Source organism: Rhodnius prolixus, unplaced genomic scaffold (genome assembly GCF_049639745.1).
Source record: "Rhodnius prolixus isolate KJV_2025 unplaced genomic scaffold, Rpr scaffold_17, whole genome shotgun sequence".
Classification (NCBI taxonomy): Eukaryota; Metazoa; Arthropoda; class Insecta; order Hemiptera; family Reduviidae; genus Rhodnius; species Rhodnius prolixus.
Window position 1 is genome coordinate 2,687,144 of NW_027411626.1, and position 19,159 is coordinate 2,706,302.

The 19,159-nt window shown below is 32.3% G+C and overlaps 2 protein-coding genes across 3 annotated transcripts; one reads left to right on the forward strand and one right to left on the reverse strand.

The window, feature by feature from the left end:
- Positions 1-521: 521 nt before the first annotated feature.
- Positions 522-2,538, forward strand: LOC141459613 (divergent protein kinase domain 2A). Its single transcript, XM_074138860.1, has 4 exons — positions 522-1,247; positions 1,345-1,642; positions 1,719-1,840; positions 2,017-2,538. The coding sequence occupies exons 1-4, from the start codon at positions 687-689 to the stop codon at positions 2,188-2,190; spliced, it is 1,155 nt and encodes a 384-aa protein (XP_073994961.1). The 5' UTR covers positions 522-686; the 3' UTR covers positions 2,191-2,538.
- Positions 2,539-4,369: 1,831 nt separating this feature from the next.
- On the reverse strand, positions 4,370-16,824 carry LOC141459609 (uncharacterized). Of its 2 annotated transcripts, XM_074138846.1 has the most exons (18): positions 16,654-16,824; positions 16,441-16,546; positions 16,215-16,349; positions 16,044-16,114; positions 15,869-15,944; positions 15,033-15,167; positions 14,764-14,932; positions 13,505-13,678; positions 11,323-11,394; positions 10,914-11,042; positions 10,797-10,834; positions 9,727-9,819; positions 9,534-9,626; positions 8,966-9,040; positions 8,408-8,779; positions 6,678-6,827; positions 6,180-6,272; positions 4,370-5,112 (listed from the first exon to the last, which is right to left on the reverse strand). In XM_074138846.1, exons 1-18 carry the CDS (start codon positions 16,691-16,693, stop codon positions 4,920-4,922), a joined length of 2,214 nt encoding a protein of 737 aa, XP_073994947.1. In that variant the 5' UTR covers positions 16,694-16,824; the 3' UTR covers positions 4,370-4,919. The 2 variants fall into 2 exon arrangements, with proteins under 2 accessions (XP_073994947.1, XP_073994948.1); XM_074138847.1 differs by lacking the exon at positions 16,441-16,546 and having other exon boundaries at positions 16,215-16,317.
- Positions 16,825-19,159: the final 2,335 nt, after the last annotated feature.

Sequence of the window (19,159 nt, forward strand, 5' to 3'; positions counted from 1 at the left end):
ATATGTAGATGGGTTCCACTAATTGCACTTATTAACTGAGTTTCTAAAAGTACAAGTTTGAAGAAAATCTCTTGATCTGAAATATGAATTTTAAATATTTAATAATCCCCCAATCAACAGCTATTCTTAAAGCTATTATTAAGAAATTGTAAAAAAAATCACTTACGCCCAAATTCAAAATTGATTTTTTGTTTTTCTTATTAAACATTTTATGAACAGGAAAACAGAATACTTAAAAAAAAAAACAACAAAATTAAAAGTTTTATAAAAAAGACGTTTATGTACGAATATTTAGGTGAGTGGGAAATACATTACAATAGCCTATTAAATCATAGATGATGTACACTTTCAATAAAAGGAAAAATGAAGTCACATTTCTACAATAAATTCTCCTATTCTATAAAAAAAAATATTATTTTATAATTTTAATACTACGTATGTATATTAAATAGTAATCTTTTACAACATTGTACTAATTTTGCGCTTCAAGCGGAGAACATAGGAATTAGTGTGAAAGGTGTAGGTAGGTACTAGTAGATAATGGTTTTGTTTACAATGATAGGGCACTTATCGTGATGGGAGTAAAGGGCTGTAATTTCTATGCCCTAATATATTTTAGTCATTTTCTTTTTTATGCATTTCTATAAAATAGTGTATTTATTGAACTAAAACAAAAGTACATTGTGATGAGTAGCATTAATTTTTTAATTGTAATCGGAGTACTTTTAATATCTTTGTGTTACCATTTGTTTTGGTATTTAATCGAGCCAGATATTGAAAGCCTTTGCGAAATAGAAGCTAAACCACTAATTTATGGTGAGGAACAATGTGAGAATATATTTAAGCATAATATCTATGTGACTGAAAATGCTTTGGTTACAATATTTGTAGCATTACTCAGCCCGAAAATTGTCATAAGAGCTAGGCTAGATGGTAAACCAGTTTATTTAAAGAAATTAGCTAAAGAGAATGAAATGAAAGTGGTTGAAAAACAGTTTAAAAATGCTTTTAAAAATTTCAAACTGGATAAAAAATTGATACCTTTTGTTGTTGAAAATATGAACGATAAAGTTTTGAATCCTTATATAGAAAACAATGTAGAAGTACACAAAATACAACTTTGCCCAGAGACTACGGAGATTAATAAATTATTAGTTCATCTTCCTAACTTTACATCTTTTGATATATATCAATATCTCAGTGTATGGACGAGTCTCCATGCTAATCCAGAGCCTATATTGTTACAGGTATCGATCAAGATTTTATGTTTACTGTAGTAAGATATTCTTTTTTCAAAATTTATAACTGTATGTTTAAATTGAAGTTAATGCCATTTTCCTCTAGGTTCTAAATGAACAAACATGGCCAGTTCCCAAATACTATGGTAGTTGTGGACGATTAGCTATCGTTGAAGATTGTGGTAAAACTGTGACCGATCATTACGATTCACCCTGGAACGTAAGAGTCAATATCTCAAGACAGATTTTAGAAGCGGCTTTCAAATTCACCCTGGCGCATCCGAATCTTGCGTTCTACATAACTGATTCATCTCCGGATAATATTGCAGTCAATGAAGAAGGAATAGTCAAATTCATAGACCTAGAACATGTTATAGTAGTTGACAAACATCCCCAGTTTACTGGTAATTTATTGTTTAAGTTAAGTTTTAACATTATTAGAAGATTTAAAATAAGCAAAGTAATAATCAAATGTTTTAGAACCAGGATGGTACACTAATCATACATCGGAGTATACAGATTGTGCTAATTGTTATTCATTCAATCCGAAAAATGTTTGCAGCCATTGGATCAGTGACCATAACATTTTTACCGTCTGTAGGGTATGTATCGTATGTATAAAATTCCACATAAGTAACTGTGTGAAGCTAGAAATAAAAAACATGTTATGTGCACTACCAGTAAAGGTAGTTTACAAGACTACATACCTATCATATATTCCTCTAAAAATAACAGGTAAAGCTTTAAAAAAACTAAAAATTTTCTCCTTTTTTTCCAGGAAATTTTATACAATACTTCTTTGATATTGAAGGATGGATTATTGCATAGCCGTCCACCACTTGACAAAAACAAATTAGAGATTTTGTTAAAAGAATGTGTTAATCCAACAGATGAAACTTCTAGGTTTCAAATTGGTTTACAAATAATTGAATTGTTGAAGAATCTAGAATGAACCAATTGTTTATTATTCTTTTTTTCCATATCTTGTTTAAGAAATTTTAAGTTTTGTGCCTTGAGGAGTGAAGGGTATTGTTAACAAGCGGTTTGTTTCGGGGTTGATGATTCTTTCGGCATGATAAATAAAAGAGTTGTGTTTACTTAAAAAAAAAAAGACCTGAAAAATAAAAATTTCTAAAATTCGTGGGTTTTAGATTTTGACTTATAATTTTTAAATTGTCAAATGAAAAGAAAGAAAGAAGGCTGTGAGTTACAAAAAAAAAATATAAAAATTTGACAATACTGTACAAAGTAAATGCAAATTTTATGTGTAACGATAAAATAAATTCTAATTTTATGTTCATTCAGTGATTTAATATTTATTTCATAAACTGATTCTATTGAAGAAAGCTTAAAATTTTTCAGCTTCCTGCAGCTCAAGACTTACATAAAAATTGTTTTCTTAAGTCTAGAAAAAAATTGAAGAGTTTGTCCTGTACGATGTATGCCTATAACTGAAATGGGTTTCAGTGCAGATCGTTTAGCCGCAAAATTAGCGTTTCCAGGGGGCACGACGAGAACGCGATCTACTTCACCCCCCGAATACTTATAGAAGGGAAGCACCTGGCTTTCCAGTGGATTCCCAGGGAACGAGCAGGCCGATAACCTTGCGAAACAGGGAAGTCAATGTGATCAGCCCGACCACGCAGTGTGTTACGCATCGGCTAAAAGAGTTATAGGGTAACCACATTACGGGGGAAATTATACGTGGAATACAGGAGCATGGCCACTGGAGAGTAGTAGGCAACACTGCTAGAAAAGAAGATACCTGCCGGCCTCCCAAGAAAAGAGTCTGTCGTGCTCTTCCGAGGAATTACAGGGCACGACTATCTACAAGCACACCTCCACAAGATAGGTATTAGGGAATCGCCGATTTGCCCCCATTGGGCAATGACGGCGTAATGATTTTTTAACCATTTGAACGAGTGCCCGGCACTACAGGGCATGACCACTAGTATGAAAGATATTGGGCTGCCAGATAGAAAATGGCTTAACGCCTTTGTCGTGGGATAAGGGAAAATATATATATATATATATATATTTAACTGAAATGGTTACATCTAGTTCGAAAAACAAAACAAAAAAGCAACAATTCTGTAATAATTTTTAGTTACTCTTAAACTCGTCATGAAACTAAATCTGGACTGACTCCACCTATTGCACACAAATTCTTTGTCGTAGAAATCGATTTTTTATTTTACGTTTAAAAAGTCGTTCAAGCTGTCGCAACTGGTAAAGCGAGACCTTGGAAAGTCATGCCAAAGTATGCTATTTCCATTATGTAATTCTGCTAAATCAATTACCTGTATTTTCAGAAATAGCGATTAATCTTTCACCTAGAACAGCGGTTCCCAACCTGGGTTACGCGAAAGATTGTTTAGGGGTACGCAAAAAAAAAGTTATTATGGAAGATATAAAAATTATACAGATATATTATTAATGAGAAAAAAATTATATAATAAATGATTCCTACAACTTAATTATAAAATTATTATAATAAAAATGAATAGCATATAAATTGACAAGAATTAAGTACTCATTCGATACTACAGTATTTTTTAAAAAAGTAAATATATTTGTATATCAAAAATTATTAAATGATTTCTTGAAAATGTAAAAATTAGAAAAAATGCTGCTTTAGTTTTGACTAATATTACACATGGCCCGCATATAATTAACGTCTCCTTTATTAACGCTTTGCTGTTTCGATTTACGACCCCTGCAATAGTTATTGGTTTGAAATGTTAACCTATTCATAGATGATTTTTTTTAATAGGAACATATCATATGTATATGTTCTTTACAAGACACATTATATTCAGATTGTTTTGCTGTTAATTTAAAGTTACAATACGTAAAATCAAGAATACGATTATTTATTTTTTTATTTATATATTATATATAAATGTTAGGGGTACACACTAAGGAAACAATCAGGTAAAGGGGTAAACTAATGAAAAATGATTGGAAACCGCTGACCTAGAATGTTACCTATTGCGAAACTCTCTATTAGTGGACAAAAAAGTGTATTTTTTTGGTGGTATATTCAAAATAGAAAAAATATGCACTCTTGGAAGACTTCTGCTTCAGAAAGGTAAAAAGAGGAAAATCAAAAATTAATAAATAAAATACACTTTAAGGTCTTTACTTGTAATATATTGAAATTTTCGACTTCAAAAGGTTTTCAATTATAATTCACAAAAATAAAGGGTTCAACAATTCAAAGGTTTAAAGTCTAACTTTTTGAATAAATAATAATGTCAAGAAACATCTTATATAATAGGAACAGCCAATAACAAATGCAAACTTGATGAATTCATTTGATTGATCAAATAAATAAAGGAAATTGAAAAGTAAACCTTTAAGGTCTCCTTCAAATCATCAAAAACACCCCCCTCAAACAAAAACAAGTCAAATAATACTTTTTACAAAACAAAAGTCAAGCATACTTTCATATATTATTAATAAGTCTTAGTCAAATTTATTTATATATATATATAACTATATAACAGTCTTGTATATTTTTATAAATATGATTACACTGTCTTCATTATACGTATTTACAATAATTCTTAATGTTAACATATATATCACATATTTTCAAGCATCATGCATTGCCCATGATAATCAAATCTTCTTTAAAAACAAAAAACTTTGCGGAAAACTAATGCATTTTTCCTCCACTTAAACAGGCGGCGGATGTTTATGGGAAAACTTTATCAAATATGATCTCATCCAGTCCCAGAAAGTGTAACAGTTACCACATCCTCTTGTAGTACCCAATCCTCTGCTGTTCACACAGTACGGTTGACTTATCATGAAGGCAGCGAATAATATCATCAACGCCGTCAGAATCCAGGACCAAAATATGAGCCGCCTGTTTATTATATATTTATTACAAAATAGGATTGTTATTTTTTTTTTTTTTTAAAGTAGGCTACAAACAGGGCAACATATAAGCAACTGGAAGTTCAGGTCACTATATTTTTGTAGGATCTGTTTAATTACTTCGAAAATGCTCTTCGTCCAAAATTTTACTGCGAATATATCCGGGGAAGTGCATATATGAGTGCACTTCTTCATTTAACATAAATCGTATTCCAACCATAAATTTCTGTATATCTGATAATAGTGGAAATCTATTGAAAAGAGTTTGAAGGCTGGAATTTCCTACAATGGTACTTCAAATCGTTTAGTTTTTCTACTGCCATCGAACCTAATTAGACATTTATTCTTTATTCGTCATCTAATTTCTGCTTCACTGTTGACCTTAACCTTTTGGGCCTTGTTTTTAAGAGAACCCCATACAAAGTAATCCATGTGATTAGGTGATCTCGGTGGCCATGGAATAGTCCCTATTACGAGGAAGCGTGATTTTATAGAGTAAGATCGGGTTTGATCGATAAATCTCGCACAAAAATTTGTTTACTTTCAACGGATTGAGGTAGGACACGGAGGATTTACATTATTTTAGATGTAGCTTAAAAGAAACATTTTATCCTTATCTTACCCTACTAAGAAGGACGAGGAGGTATTTTTTTCTAGCAGATTTTCTATAATAAATATTTTTATCCTTTTAAAAAAGATATAAAATGATCTTATCCGTCAAAGTGTTGCGCTTTTCTTTGCCACTTGGACGAACTTTTAAAAAAAAGAATAACCGTCTATACTGGGATCAACTTGTGCAATGCAATAACGAAGCGACTTGTTTTAATTGCCTGAGAAAACATTGCTGGTTACAGCACGTTGCCCCGTGTTATCTACTAAAACCACGAAACTCTCTTAATCTTACTAAAAATTACTATTCTGTTTGATTTTATGTCCAACGTGGAAAGTTCAAGTTGTATCACTAGAACTACCACTATACAAGCATATCGTGTGTGTAAGTATATAAAAAAAATTAGACTAAAATTTGACTATAAATGTAAATTAATACATATTTACTTGATAAACTTTAATGTGATGAGTCCACAAAGAATTGAAGGATCGCTTAAGCGGCTGTCATCACTTGAACTGAAGCTTCTTTGAGAAGCATCCCTGAAAAATTTAAAAAAACATGGATTTATACAAATTTCATCAAAATATTACCTTCTCATATCCTGTTGGATTGCGTAGCAATCGTGAGGTTACGATTTGTGTTTTTATTTTTTGCAATTCGCCGAATCATAACAAAAACTACAATATTAAGTAAGATCCTGGACATAGTAAGAAGAGGAGGAGGATTTACCAATTAGATTACTGATGGGATGGTACAATGAGCCTCTTGGATGCTGTTCCTAGGGGAACAGGACTAGCCCCTTATCTCAATAATAATATCAAATATTCTAACCAGTATGAATCAATAATTCAATGAAATTAATTCGTGGAGTTATTTTAAGGTTCATATCCCTTTATTTTTAAAATTTCTAATCAATTCTAATGTAGATAATGTAAAGAACTTACCAAATTGGAAATTGTCTTGTTTCAGTTCCAACAGTTGAACTATCAGAAAACACTCTTTGCTCCGGCACTTCCGGATCATTGTCCTCTAGTTCAGTTTCCGTAGAAATGTTACTACTTGTCACTCTCAGTTGTATAAATTCACTAAGTTCCCTTAAAAATTTGAAAAGCATGCTATTTAAAGATTGAAATATTCATGATTTAGCTAGAATTTATTGTCTACTTAAAATACTTAAATCAGATCGCTGAGTAATTTCTGTCTTTGATAGCTTTTGGGCAGGAAATCTTGGTGAAGGGTAAGTTGATGAAGATCTGAGCACAAGGTGGGAGCTTATTAGCTCGGAACCGTTGTGCAGACTGTTGTGCAGGAAGAGGAGGAGACGGCCTCTCACCTGTTGTTCGATTGCGCTGCAATCGAGCCGGCTGCGCTACGATATCTTTGGAACTTTGAGGCCAAAGCAGGAGGTTGTAGCACAGAAGGAACTGGTAGGGAAAGTCCTCAACCTTTTTAGAAGGGGAGGTTTCAACTACTAGACTCAAAAAGGGGGCGGGCACAATAATCCTCTAGTGGCTGTGGTGCTGTGGGGCGTAGATCCCGTCCCGCCTTTCAAAATCTAAATCTAAGTTGAAGATGAAAGGGTTAACTAAATCAGAAATATAAAGTTTAAGCTTTCTGTGCAGGGCAAATCTTGCGACACTAGAAAATAAAGTCTTCTCTACCTTATACAGTAGTTGATGGACCTAAGTCACACTTCGCAAACTTGCGTCTTTATTCGCCCTCTGGTCACGCCCTTCTTACGGAGGTCATTCATTACCTGCATTCAATTTAGTCTTCGACTTCCTTTTATCCTTTGTGATCTGTAGCCTTATCGTACATAGCATCTTTCTGACAGTCCTTTTATTCTGGCAACCATTTATGTCGCAAGCAAGGGATAGATCGCAAAGCTCTGCATTATGCAGTACCTCAGTTTCCCTTTTCTAAAATTGACTCAGTTGAAGATCTGAGCACAAGGTGGGGCTTATTAGCTCGGAACCGTTGTGCAGACTGTGCCAGGAAGAGGAGGAGACGGCCTCTCACCTGCTACGATATCTTTGGAACTTTGAGGCCAAAGCAGGAGATTGTAGCGCAGAAGGAACTGGTAGGGAAAGTCCTCAACCTTTAATTTTCCAAAAAGAAAAGAAACTTTCCATTCTTTTGTCAGATTCCTTGTCTCAATGTATTGACTATTGATCGAATCACAATCCTTATTGATTATTATTAATTTTTACTTTCTATCGCTGATTTTTTCCGATACAGCAGGCATGTTCATTGTATCCCTGAATGGTTTCAGACTTACAGCCATCATTTTCATAAACTATTGTATATCTAGTAATGGATTAATCAGTTTCGTGTAGAGAATTCGATTTCAATCATGTTTCCGTCTTACGTTAAAGTTGCTGACAGCCAGCAAGATTTGATGAGACAGAAGACAATCTGTGGGTTTTTTTTTTTTGGTTTTTTTTAAATAAAGTTGGTTCAACGTTTCGGACCCTCTGTGTCATTCAGGAAGTGGATGCTAAAAGTAAGGTGAGAAAAGAAATAATTTTTTTAATTGTAAAAAGAAAAAAAAAACACACCGAAATCTGTTACAATCTTATAACTAGTTAAAGACTATTTACCTAACAGACAGAAATGACCGAAATCACGCTATGGTCAATCAGATTATGAATCAAATGTTTGAAAAATACTTTACCGTGACTGAATTTGTAAAGTTTCCAGGTGCGCTCTACTGGAAATGGATGGCGTTGCAACGCCATCATCACTAGGTGGCTCAACTTCTGCAAGCCAATTACTTGATTCCATTCTACCATGGTCACGTAATATTTGAAATGAATAATTTAAACTAAGTTCTAATGAATCATTAAAAAATGGTTCAAGTAATTCTTCATCTTCTACAATTTCTTCATCATCTTTATTATTATTATTGTTATTGTTGTTATTGGAATCATTCTCTCTTTGATTGTATTCTTGATCTCCTGAGGCGGAATCTCTTGAATGGTTTCCTTCACTTTCTGCTTCAATTGTATTCAATTCTTCACTTTGCGTGTTTTCATCTGCAGAGTATCTGGAAAATACTAGATCAGCGGTATTACATTGTAAACAAAATTTAGAATAATTATCCAATTATTATTATTTTTTTTTTTTTGGTGTGTAAATTAAGAGGGAAGTTTTGTAAGTCAAATTAATTACGTTATTTATAAACATTTTACAGAAAAACCTCTGGACTAAATTAAGATATAAAAATAATCACCTACGATTCTCTTGATTCTCTAGTCGTTCAGTTTGAGTTCCTCTAGTACTTAAAAGTTGTTCACTAGGAGACGGCCTGAAAATTGAAAGTTATTTAACTTGGACAAATGTCGAAATAGAGTTACAACCAGAATTTCACTTAAAACTTAAGCGAATAGAAAAAAAGAAGAAGAAAAATTGTCAAAGTTGGGTATTTTTCAACGTTACACTATTTTCGTGCAGTTCTTGCCGATCAACCCTTATACAGCTGTCCTACCGTACAGTTTTAATCGCACTAAAGTAATACTATAGCCTAACATATCCTTCCCCCAGATTTTCATAGAAACTAAATTATTTCTAGATACACTATTACGATGAAGGTAAGTTATAGAGACGCAAAGCAAATGCTGAGTAATTTTTTTCAAATTTGAAATTTCATCAATTCATTTAATCCACCTTAATAGTAGGAAGATAATTTACAAGAAAATGGCAATCTTTCCTGCCGCCACAGGAACGGTAACGTTGCTTACTAAAATTCGGATATCGTACATCTATCTATCTTCTTTAATAAGTAAAAAAATGATACTTACAAAACTGATACACCAGCATCACAAAATTTTGGTACAATCGTTTGAATCCCTTTGTCACAATATTTCTTTTCCTCAACGCAAGAGTTGTCCAAGCTAAAAACAAAAATATAATATACTTACGATATTTTGAAAGAAAGATGTATTTTCACTAGCTTATTGTTTTACAGAGATAACAATATTTTATTGCTGTTACCAAGTATTGACGCCCACATCAACGTATTTTACTAGATCTGTTTGCACGTACTTGTCAGAAAATTCTTTTATACCATTAAGAGATTCAGAAGAACTAAAAATAAAATTATATTTTATTAAATAAAATGTATTATTTTTTTTAAATTACTGTACTAAGTAAAAGAAGGTATCAAAATTGTGCAGATAATGCAATAATTTTTCACTACGATTGCCTCACCTTCCAATTCTGGGAGTAAGAGAATATAAAATCAGTCATAAAAGTGAACGAATGAATAAATGAAAGTGATTAATTAATAATTAATAATAATAATAGTAATAATATATTTTTTTTTTGTTTAAGGAGGGGGAAAAATGCATTATGCATCATCGTGGAGCAATACCCACGATATATGGGACACTCAAAAACTCACCTCCCCTACAGGCAGAGAAACCCACCTTGGAACCACTTACGCATTACTTCAGGGTGGTGTCTCACTATAGCTCAATCGAGCTCCCACCGGCCTTTATGCGATCCTGTATTACGACAGGAGCATACGAAAGTCCAGCTCCTGTTTCTTTCTTTTTAATACTACCTTGGCAAAGGTAGCCACCCGGTCCCAGCAATCTTTATGGGAGAGCATAATCCCTACTATGTTCTCGGGCATGGTTCTCCCGATCTCTTGCTCCAAGCTCTCCCTCTCCGGCACCCATCTATCACACATGAAGAATGTGTGATGGGCGTCATCGAGGTCAGAGTCTCCGAAGATGCATTACGGGTCTCCAACTTTCCCCATCCTATACAGGTACGAGGTGAAGCGCAATAATAATAATAATAATAATAATAAGGGAAGGGAATAGCTATGAGGTTAGCATACTGGACTCCCACGCGGAGGTCCCGGGTTCGAATCCAGCAGCTGACCCTTAGATTTTCTCTTCCTAGGAGCTTCTTACAGCTCACTGTCCGGTGATGGACAGTGTTGTCTGTAACGAGAGAACACTGTCCGGAGGCCGGCAGTGCACTGGAAAAAGCTCCGGGCGCTAATGACCTCAGCTGTTGATGCGCCCCAAAAAAAAAAAAATAATAATAATTACCTACTTAACAAGCCTCCACCGAACTTATCGTCTGTAACCTGTAAAAGGCAAAATAATCATTAATCATCAGAATGCAATTTGTCTTAGAAATGGCCAAAATTAAAAAAGAATCCTCACACTTGATAATTCCATCATCAAAGAAGGAGGAGAATTGTTTGGAACATTTGATCCATTCGGTGGTAGATCTTGGTTATATGAAGTTCCTGATGTTGGCATTGAATACAACGATGTATAAGTTGTACTGAACTGTTTGAAAATAAATAAATAAAATATAAGGAATCTTAAATTGATTAGTAATGTATTGAAATAATATAAATAAATAAACTCCATGTTCTCCGTCACCCACACGGTCCGGAAAATATGTAAGAAAATTTTTCCATCACTTTTTTTTTACTCCTTTTTGTACATTAACTCAGTAATCCTTATAAGTGAGTATTTTCGGTGAAAACGAAATATAGAAAATTCGCAAATACATAAGTATATCAAGAAACTTTTGTGTAATTAAAGAAAAATTAAAATTACTAACCGAATCCATGTGGGGTGATTTTTCATTTTCCATCAACAGCAGCCTAAGCTCTTGCTTTTCATTCTTCAATTGCTGGAATAGGTCGCCTATTATTAATTAACAAGAAAATTAATAAAATTGTATCAACTATTTTTTTTTTTATTTGTAAAAGAAAAATCACGTAATTGCTGTTAAGAAAATAAAATTAGAAATTTATCTTTAGTAAACTAAGTAGTGTATTCTCCATGAACGTTAAGTATATCTTATATGTAATGCGTATTATGGGCGAAATTAGCATTTATATTATTTACTTCGTCGAAAAAGTTTTTTGTTTTCTAACACTTGCAGTGCATAAAAGAGCCAACACTATATAGCTATTGTGAGACGTAAACTAATTCATCAGTCTCTTAACCCTTTCCAGCTCGATGATGCCATATGGCATCACTAGTTTAAAATGTATTATTTCTTGCTTAATTTTGACCAAATAATACAATTGGCATCATTTTAGTTTTCTTTCATGCCTGTTTCTTGCCCGCGAAAATATAATATGTTTTTATTTCATTGTTGTCAACCACCAGAAAATCGTCTTCATTACAGTTGTATTTGTAAATTTTTTCTTGCATTTTTTAAAGCTTTTTTGTTTCTTAATTATTTGTTTTTGTAGAAACTAAGTGTTATTTATCTTGAATTAGGTATGTTTCAATTTATTTAACTTATATTATTTGTATAATCGAAATTTTAAAAATGAGTCCATATGGACTCTTTGAGCAAAAATTGACTATTAACCATTCTATTTTTTTTATTACATAGGGTATATTCTGACCTGTTTTTTTTAACATGGAGCGCATGTATACACCCGAAGAAGCTATAAAGATTATATTAGACGGTAATTGGTCAGATGTTGACTTAGAATCTTCAGATTCTGAAGATGAACAAATTGGGGAAGTTGATGCCAACGCGAATTTACCCCCAAAAACAGACTCTAATTATACCACTTTACCAAATGAAGATGAGTTTTTTACTGAGGATGAAAGATCAGCTAGTTCGGAAAATATTTCAGGAAACCTTTCCAATAATTTGCAGGATCCTGTTTTACCAACCCCTGAAGCAAAAAGGAAACCTCCAAAATTATTACGCGGGAACAACATTAGTTGGGTACCAGTTAGGGATGATTTTCACTTGAATTGTACTAATTTTTCTTTCAATAAAAAAACACAATATCACTTATGGATGTGACAAGCCCATAAATTATTTTCAACTCTTTTGTTCGAATGAAATTTTAAAAATTTTTGTGGAGCAATCTAATTTATATTCTGCTCAAAAGACTGCCCAATCTATTGGCACCACAATTAATGAAATAAAAAAAATTTTGGGTATAAACATCATGAGCGGAATTGTAAAAATGCCAAGCTATAGAATGTATTGGGCCAGAGATACCAGGTATCCTTGCGGATGCAATGAGCAGAAATCGTTTTGACAAACTTCGCACATTTTTCCATGAGAATGACAATACAAACTTTATCTCTGATCCAAATCACCCTAATTACAATAAATTGTACAAAATTCAACCATTCCTAGATGGAATAAATAAAGTTTTAATTATTTTCATTCTTGCTAACTGGTGCCCAATGATGCCATATGGAATCATTTTCCAAAAAATGTTCAAACATTCAAAATGGAAAAAAATATTTGATTTGTTCATTTTAAGCATTATTTATTGCAGTGAAAAAAGTTTTTTTTCTCTCTCTCTCTGTATAATAATTCGGTCCGGAAAGGGTTAATTCAACAGTGTCATAAATTAAGGCACAGGAAAATCAATCTCATGCGTTTAAGTACAAGAATAATTGTTCAATCAATCTCATGCGTTTAAGTACAAGAATAATTGTTCAATCAATCTCATGCGTTTAAGTACAAGAATAATTGTTCAGAAGAGAGCAACACAATGTAGCCAACACCTTGTTGAATCAGTATTCTTTCGTACTAACTAAAAAAAAAATTGATGGGTTTTATTCGAATATTGACGCAATACGTACAGTTTTTAGTAATACTTTTTCGATATTCTTATGGCAAGTTGCATGAATTGATTAACGGTAAAAAAAAACATTGCTTCAATTTACAATATTTTTCTTAACGAAACTCCTTATGAATCAGTAAGACATAATCGATCATTTATTTAATATAACTAATATTTAAGTAATACTACCTCTATTCTATCATTTAATACGTTTTCTCTGCTCTTCAACTGGTTAACTTCAATCTTTAATCGTTCAACAATTTCCTTTAAGGATAGTATTTCATTAGTTAGTGAATGGTTACATTCCTCAAGTCGGTTTAACTTAAGCGTCTTCTTCAGAATATCATTATTTAATCCAATATTCTATGAACCAAGAAAACATTTATATATTTTATGTCATGCTAGCAATACTTTATTATTTTAAATTAAGACGCATCAACTTCTGAGTTTATTGACGCCAGAGTGAGCCACAGGTCTATGGAATCTATGCTCTTCATTTACAGACAATATCCCATTTCTGGATCTGGACTGGAAGCTATAAAACGCATAACAGACTCCATAAGTAGGCAGCTGGAGTCAAACCCGAAATCTCCGCGTCAGAGTTCAGTGCACTAAACTTATCAAGAGATAAATAATAAATGGTTATTACTATTATTTTATTTTTCAATCTAAAGCGCGCGTAAAGTTTTTTTTTTTTTTTTTTAATAAAAGTGTCAGTACTATTTCGCTACATGTATTAGCTTAAATCAGTGATTTCCAAATTGTCTATACCCGAAAAATTTAATCTTGATTTAGTAGATAACTTCTCCACATATTCAAACCATATTTTGGCTTAGTTAAGACCATTTTCAGATGTGATTTCGTTGAGGATTCTTCCTCAAGAAATTACACGCTGAAGATGGCCCCATTAGATCGACAAAAATTCTATGAAAATGTAGATAAGTTGCGTATGCTAATTCAAGAAGGAACTATATATCCAAACTATTCTTACCAAACAAAATAATGTATGGTATTAATTACAATGTAATATATATAATAATACATTGTAGACGAGAAATAGACGAGCTAATTTCTCTCAGAATATAACTTCTATTTCCCTTTTTTTTTCTCAACATTTTTTTGCTTATTTGATGGTCTAATGATATTGAGGCAAATAATGAAGTTTTTCGTACTTAAAAAAGGACATCCCGATAAACGCTTCATTTTCTACGCTAAAGAGTCACGCCTCATAGTTTAGAGAACGTTGTTTTACGATAAAGAATAATAATGACTGATCTATAACAAAAATTGTATAAAATTTAAAAAAAAAAATCAAGTACTAACTTTGTAAACTTCACATACACGTTTTAGGAAAAGAAAAAAATAATAATTTCCAAAGATTTTATAATTTTCAAACAGTTTAACACACTTTTTTCTAAATAGGAAAAAGAAGAAAATCAAGAACTAACCTCTTTTTGAAGATAATTATTCTGCGCATCCGAATTTTCCGCACTATCTCTTGCTCTAAGTAGATCATTTAAAGCAGTTCTATATTTTATATCTAAAGATTTCAATTTTTCATTCGCTTCCAATAGTTGTTCTTCTGAATTCCATAATCGTTTCACTTCTTCTCTTAAACTGTGTATCAGATTATGACCAATTGTTTTTAAAAAAATAAAATAAATAAAAAATAAAAATGAAATGTTTTTTTAATGAAAGACGTTAAATCAAAACGAACCTTTCAAAATCTTTTGTTATTTTTAAGTTAATTTCTTTTTCATTTTTTAATTTTTCTTCTAATAATTGTAGATTCGATTCGGCTACTGATAATCGTTTTTCTAATGAATCATTAATATTTGCTAATGTTAGATATCTGAAAAAAATAGAATGAATTGCATTTTGTGCATAATATATATCTGTAATTAACTGCTGGCCATATAATAAAATTGCACTACTTAGGAGTAAAGTTACAGGATTGTAACATTGATAATTTACTTTCATTAATCTAAATAGCAAATTAATGACAGATTACTAATGTAATACATCACCATCGTTTATCTATACAATCTACATGACGAAAGGTTTGACATCATTTATGTGATCAATGGTTTCTAGTGGTATCTCAAGCTTGCATTTCCTCCAAGTTATTTATAGATCATCGGGTACCACCAGGATCTACGCCATTATGATTTCGAGCGTCGATTTTGGATGAAATCGCCCAAGATAAATACAGAATTCATCATTAAAGTTGTTTTGGACATTTCTAGTTTCAAATCGTTAACTGATTTTTCCAATAACTGAAAAACGAAATCCGATTCCTTAAACTGATGCTAGATGCTTTCCTCCATATACGACAAGTATCTCCATCCTCGCAGAAAGCTCGAAATTATTTACTACTATAAGCAAACTGTAAAAGTTTCAAGCCTGTAACTTTACTTCTAAATGGGACAGTTTCTTTCGAAGTTGTTCACTTAAAAGACCACCAAATTTAATATTGAAAGTAAAGTCATAAACATCAAAAGCAAAATAAACAAAGAGTTAAGTAACATAGAAATAAATTGCATCTGCATTTACCCACGTTGCCTGGAAATATTACTTCTGGAGATCGGTGAAATCTGCTGTGTTTGTAGTGAATCATATTTAAACTGACCTGAAAATTAGATTTTATTGTATTAATTTTATTTATTATTTAATACTAATATTATGTACTTGTAAAATAAATATAACGATTTATAAGAAGTTTCCTTACTCTGAGTAAAAGAAAGATTTGTCGAAGCAGGAGTACTACTCCTTAGACTTGTGCGATGGCAGATTGGTGTACTAAAATATAAATCCTTTTCTTTTAACAACTACGTTTATATAAATTTATACATTTTGATAGAAATAATTAAACTAAAATGTTTGTACTAAAAATAGTTACCTTATCCCTTCATCGTTTGAATGAGTATCCACGGCGTAAATTACATTTTTGGTAAGATTGAAGAATTCATCTTTAGAAACCAGATTATTTAAAGCAAATGGACCTAGGGTTGGAATCAAAGTCTCTTTAAAAACTCTACAAAGAACAAAGTTTACTTTTTTTAATTTATGTTTTGAACATGTTATCATGCAAAATTAGTTAAGGTTCAATTTAATCAAACACTAACTGAATGCTATCACTTCCATATATTTCTGACAATTTATCTAAAAGTATTTCAAGTTTAACTTTCTTATTTTGTCCTTTAGAACAAGAATCAAAAACTAAATCAACTTCTGTAAAAAATCAAATAAACACCAGAATGATTGTATAAGAAAATGTTTACAAATTTCTTTATATTTTAATGGTGTTAAAGTTTAGAAAAAAAAAAAAATCCACATACCTCTACTCAAAGTCTCCAGGTCACAAAGTGAAAACGCCATTGTGTCAAACAAATTTAAAAGAAGTAAATCAAAATAAAAGTTAATAATGAATCTTATTTACCAACAAACCTTATTCAATTTAAACTCATGACCACTCGTGCTGCGCGCATGACTGTACTGTTATCAATTGAATTTTTTGGCAGTTGTACCTAAATAATGCCTAATTTGTAAAAATCAAAGTTTAAAATCGATAATTTTTTTTTTAATTATCTTTCATTAAAAATTATATAAAATATAATTTAGAAACCGGGGCTAACAAGAACTCCGATTGTGTGGCACCTCTGCATAAACTCTTCTATTTTCCTCGTAATCATCTCCAGTTCCCTACAAAAACATCGATATAATCGCACGCTACTAACTTTTACAAAAACATCGATATAATCGTATTCTACAATCTTGGCGCTTATTACCTTACGGTACTGGTTATGGTTACAGCGTAGGTTGGCCCGTTGGCTGGTGCCAGAAGACATGTGTGTAAGATATTTTGAATTGTTAAACATTTCATACCCTTTTTTTTTATTACTACAGCCAGTGTAGTGCCCTTGATTTTCGCAGTAATGGGTATCCAAACGTTTCTTTCCTGAACTTTTTTTCTCCACTTCCTTCAGTTTATAGTTACTATATATTTATAATACTATAAATAGAAATAATAGAATATACTTTTACTTTGATCATATTACCTACATATATATATATATATATATTTAATGTTATTTCAGTCAATTATGCGAAGGATTAATTTATGATTTTGTACTGCCTAGATTCCTATTTACTATTTACTATATGTTATATTATGTTAATGTTATTTTCCTGAGCTAACAGTTTGTTTTCTTTCGTATTTGAGCAAAAAAAAGAGCAGTTTATGTACTATTGAGTGTCATTTTCCTTTTTCTTTTTAAATTCAGCTGTAGTTGTATTACGTTTAGTTTCTGTATAAGTTTCTATTACTTTTGAATCTTAATTCTTATAGCCCAGTAAAAGGCTAACTCTTTCTATAACATGCTACTTTGTATAATACAGAAATAAATAAATATTAACTATGTACAATATAATAAAATTATATATTTTTAAATTAATTTATCCCTAGATCGATTAACCTGAACGTTATACATATATGTAAGTAAAATGAAATAGATAAAGATATGCACAGTTTTAAGGTTTGCAATTATTAACTGAAGTGCTTTACTAATTATTTCATTACAAAATTTCTTGACAAGTACTCAATTAAAGGGACTACATTCAACAAGGACAAGAACATTTTCTGAAAATGTAGCTTTTTGGCAACTTTTTTCTGGATTCTAAAAAAATTACAGTTATAAACGAAGATCTGCCCTATTTTTGAAAGTGAATTTGAAAATTTTATCTCATAGATAAAGTGAAAAAAAATTGTCAACTTTAGGTGTTTTCCATCGTTTCGTACATTTTTTGACTATCAACCCTCATACAACTGTCCTACCGGACAGTTTTAATTAAGAGGTGGTTAAGTAAATACTTTCTTCTCTTTCGTGACGGCCCTTAAAGCACAGTCGCAGCGTTTCCAAGTTCAGAAAGGAAAATTCCCTTAAGTTAATTTTTTTTAAATAAACGTAGTTTTTATATTTTTTTACTGCTAACATTAAAAATAGGATAATCAGGGATAATTTATCAATCCCAATCAAAAACAAGGTAGGTTCTAGTCTAGAGGTTGCCCAGTACGTTTGAATAAAATCTTTTTCCCGCCAGCCATTTCTTCATATTGGGGAACAAATAGTAGTCCGAGGGAGCCAAGTCTGGAGAATAGGGGGGGATGTGAAACGAGTTGGAACCCTATTTCCATTAATTTTGCGACCACAACTGCTGAGGTGTGAGCTGGTGCGTTGTCGTGATGGAAAAGGACTTTTTTGTGGGCCAATCGTGGGCGTTTTTCTTGCATCTCGGTTTTCAAACGGTCCAATAACGATGAATAAATATGCACCTGTTATAGTTTTACCCTTTTCCAGATAGTCGATGAGGATTATTCCTTGCGAATCCCAAAAGACAGTCGCCATAATCTTTCCGGCCGAAGAAACGGTCTTCGCCTTTTTTGGCGCAGATTCCCCCCTTGGTAACCCATTGTTTAGATTGTTCTTTGGTCTCAGGAGTGTAGTGATGTATCCATGTTTCATCCACAGTGACGAAACGACGCTTAAAGTCCTGCGGATTCTTCTGGAACAGCTGCAAACCGTCCTTGCAACACTTCACACGATTTCGTTTTTGGTCAAGCGTGAGCAATCGCGGCACCCATCTTGCGGATAGCTTTGTACATGTCCAAATGTTGATGCAAAATATTATGTACCCGTTCATTCGAGATGCCCACAGCACTAGCAATCTCACGCACCTTCCACTCTTCTGTCATCCATCACCATTTTATGGATTTTATCAATGATTTCTGGAGTAGTAACCTCAACAGGGCGTCCAGAACGTTCAGCGTCACTTGTGCCCATATGG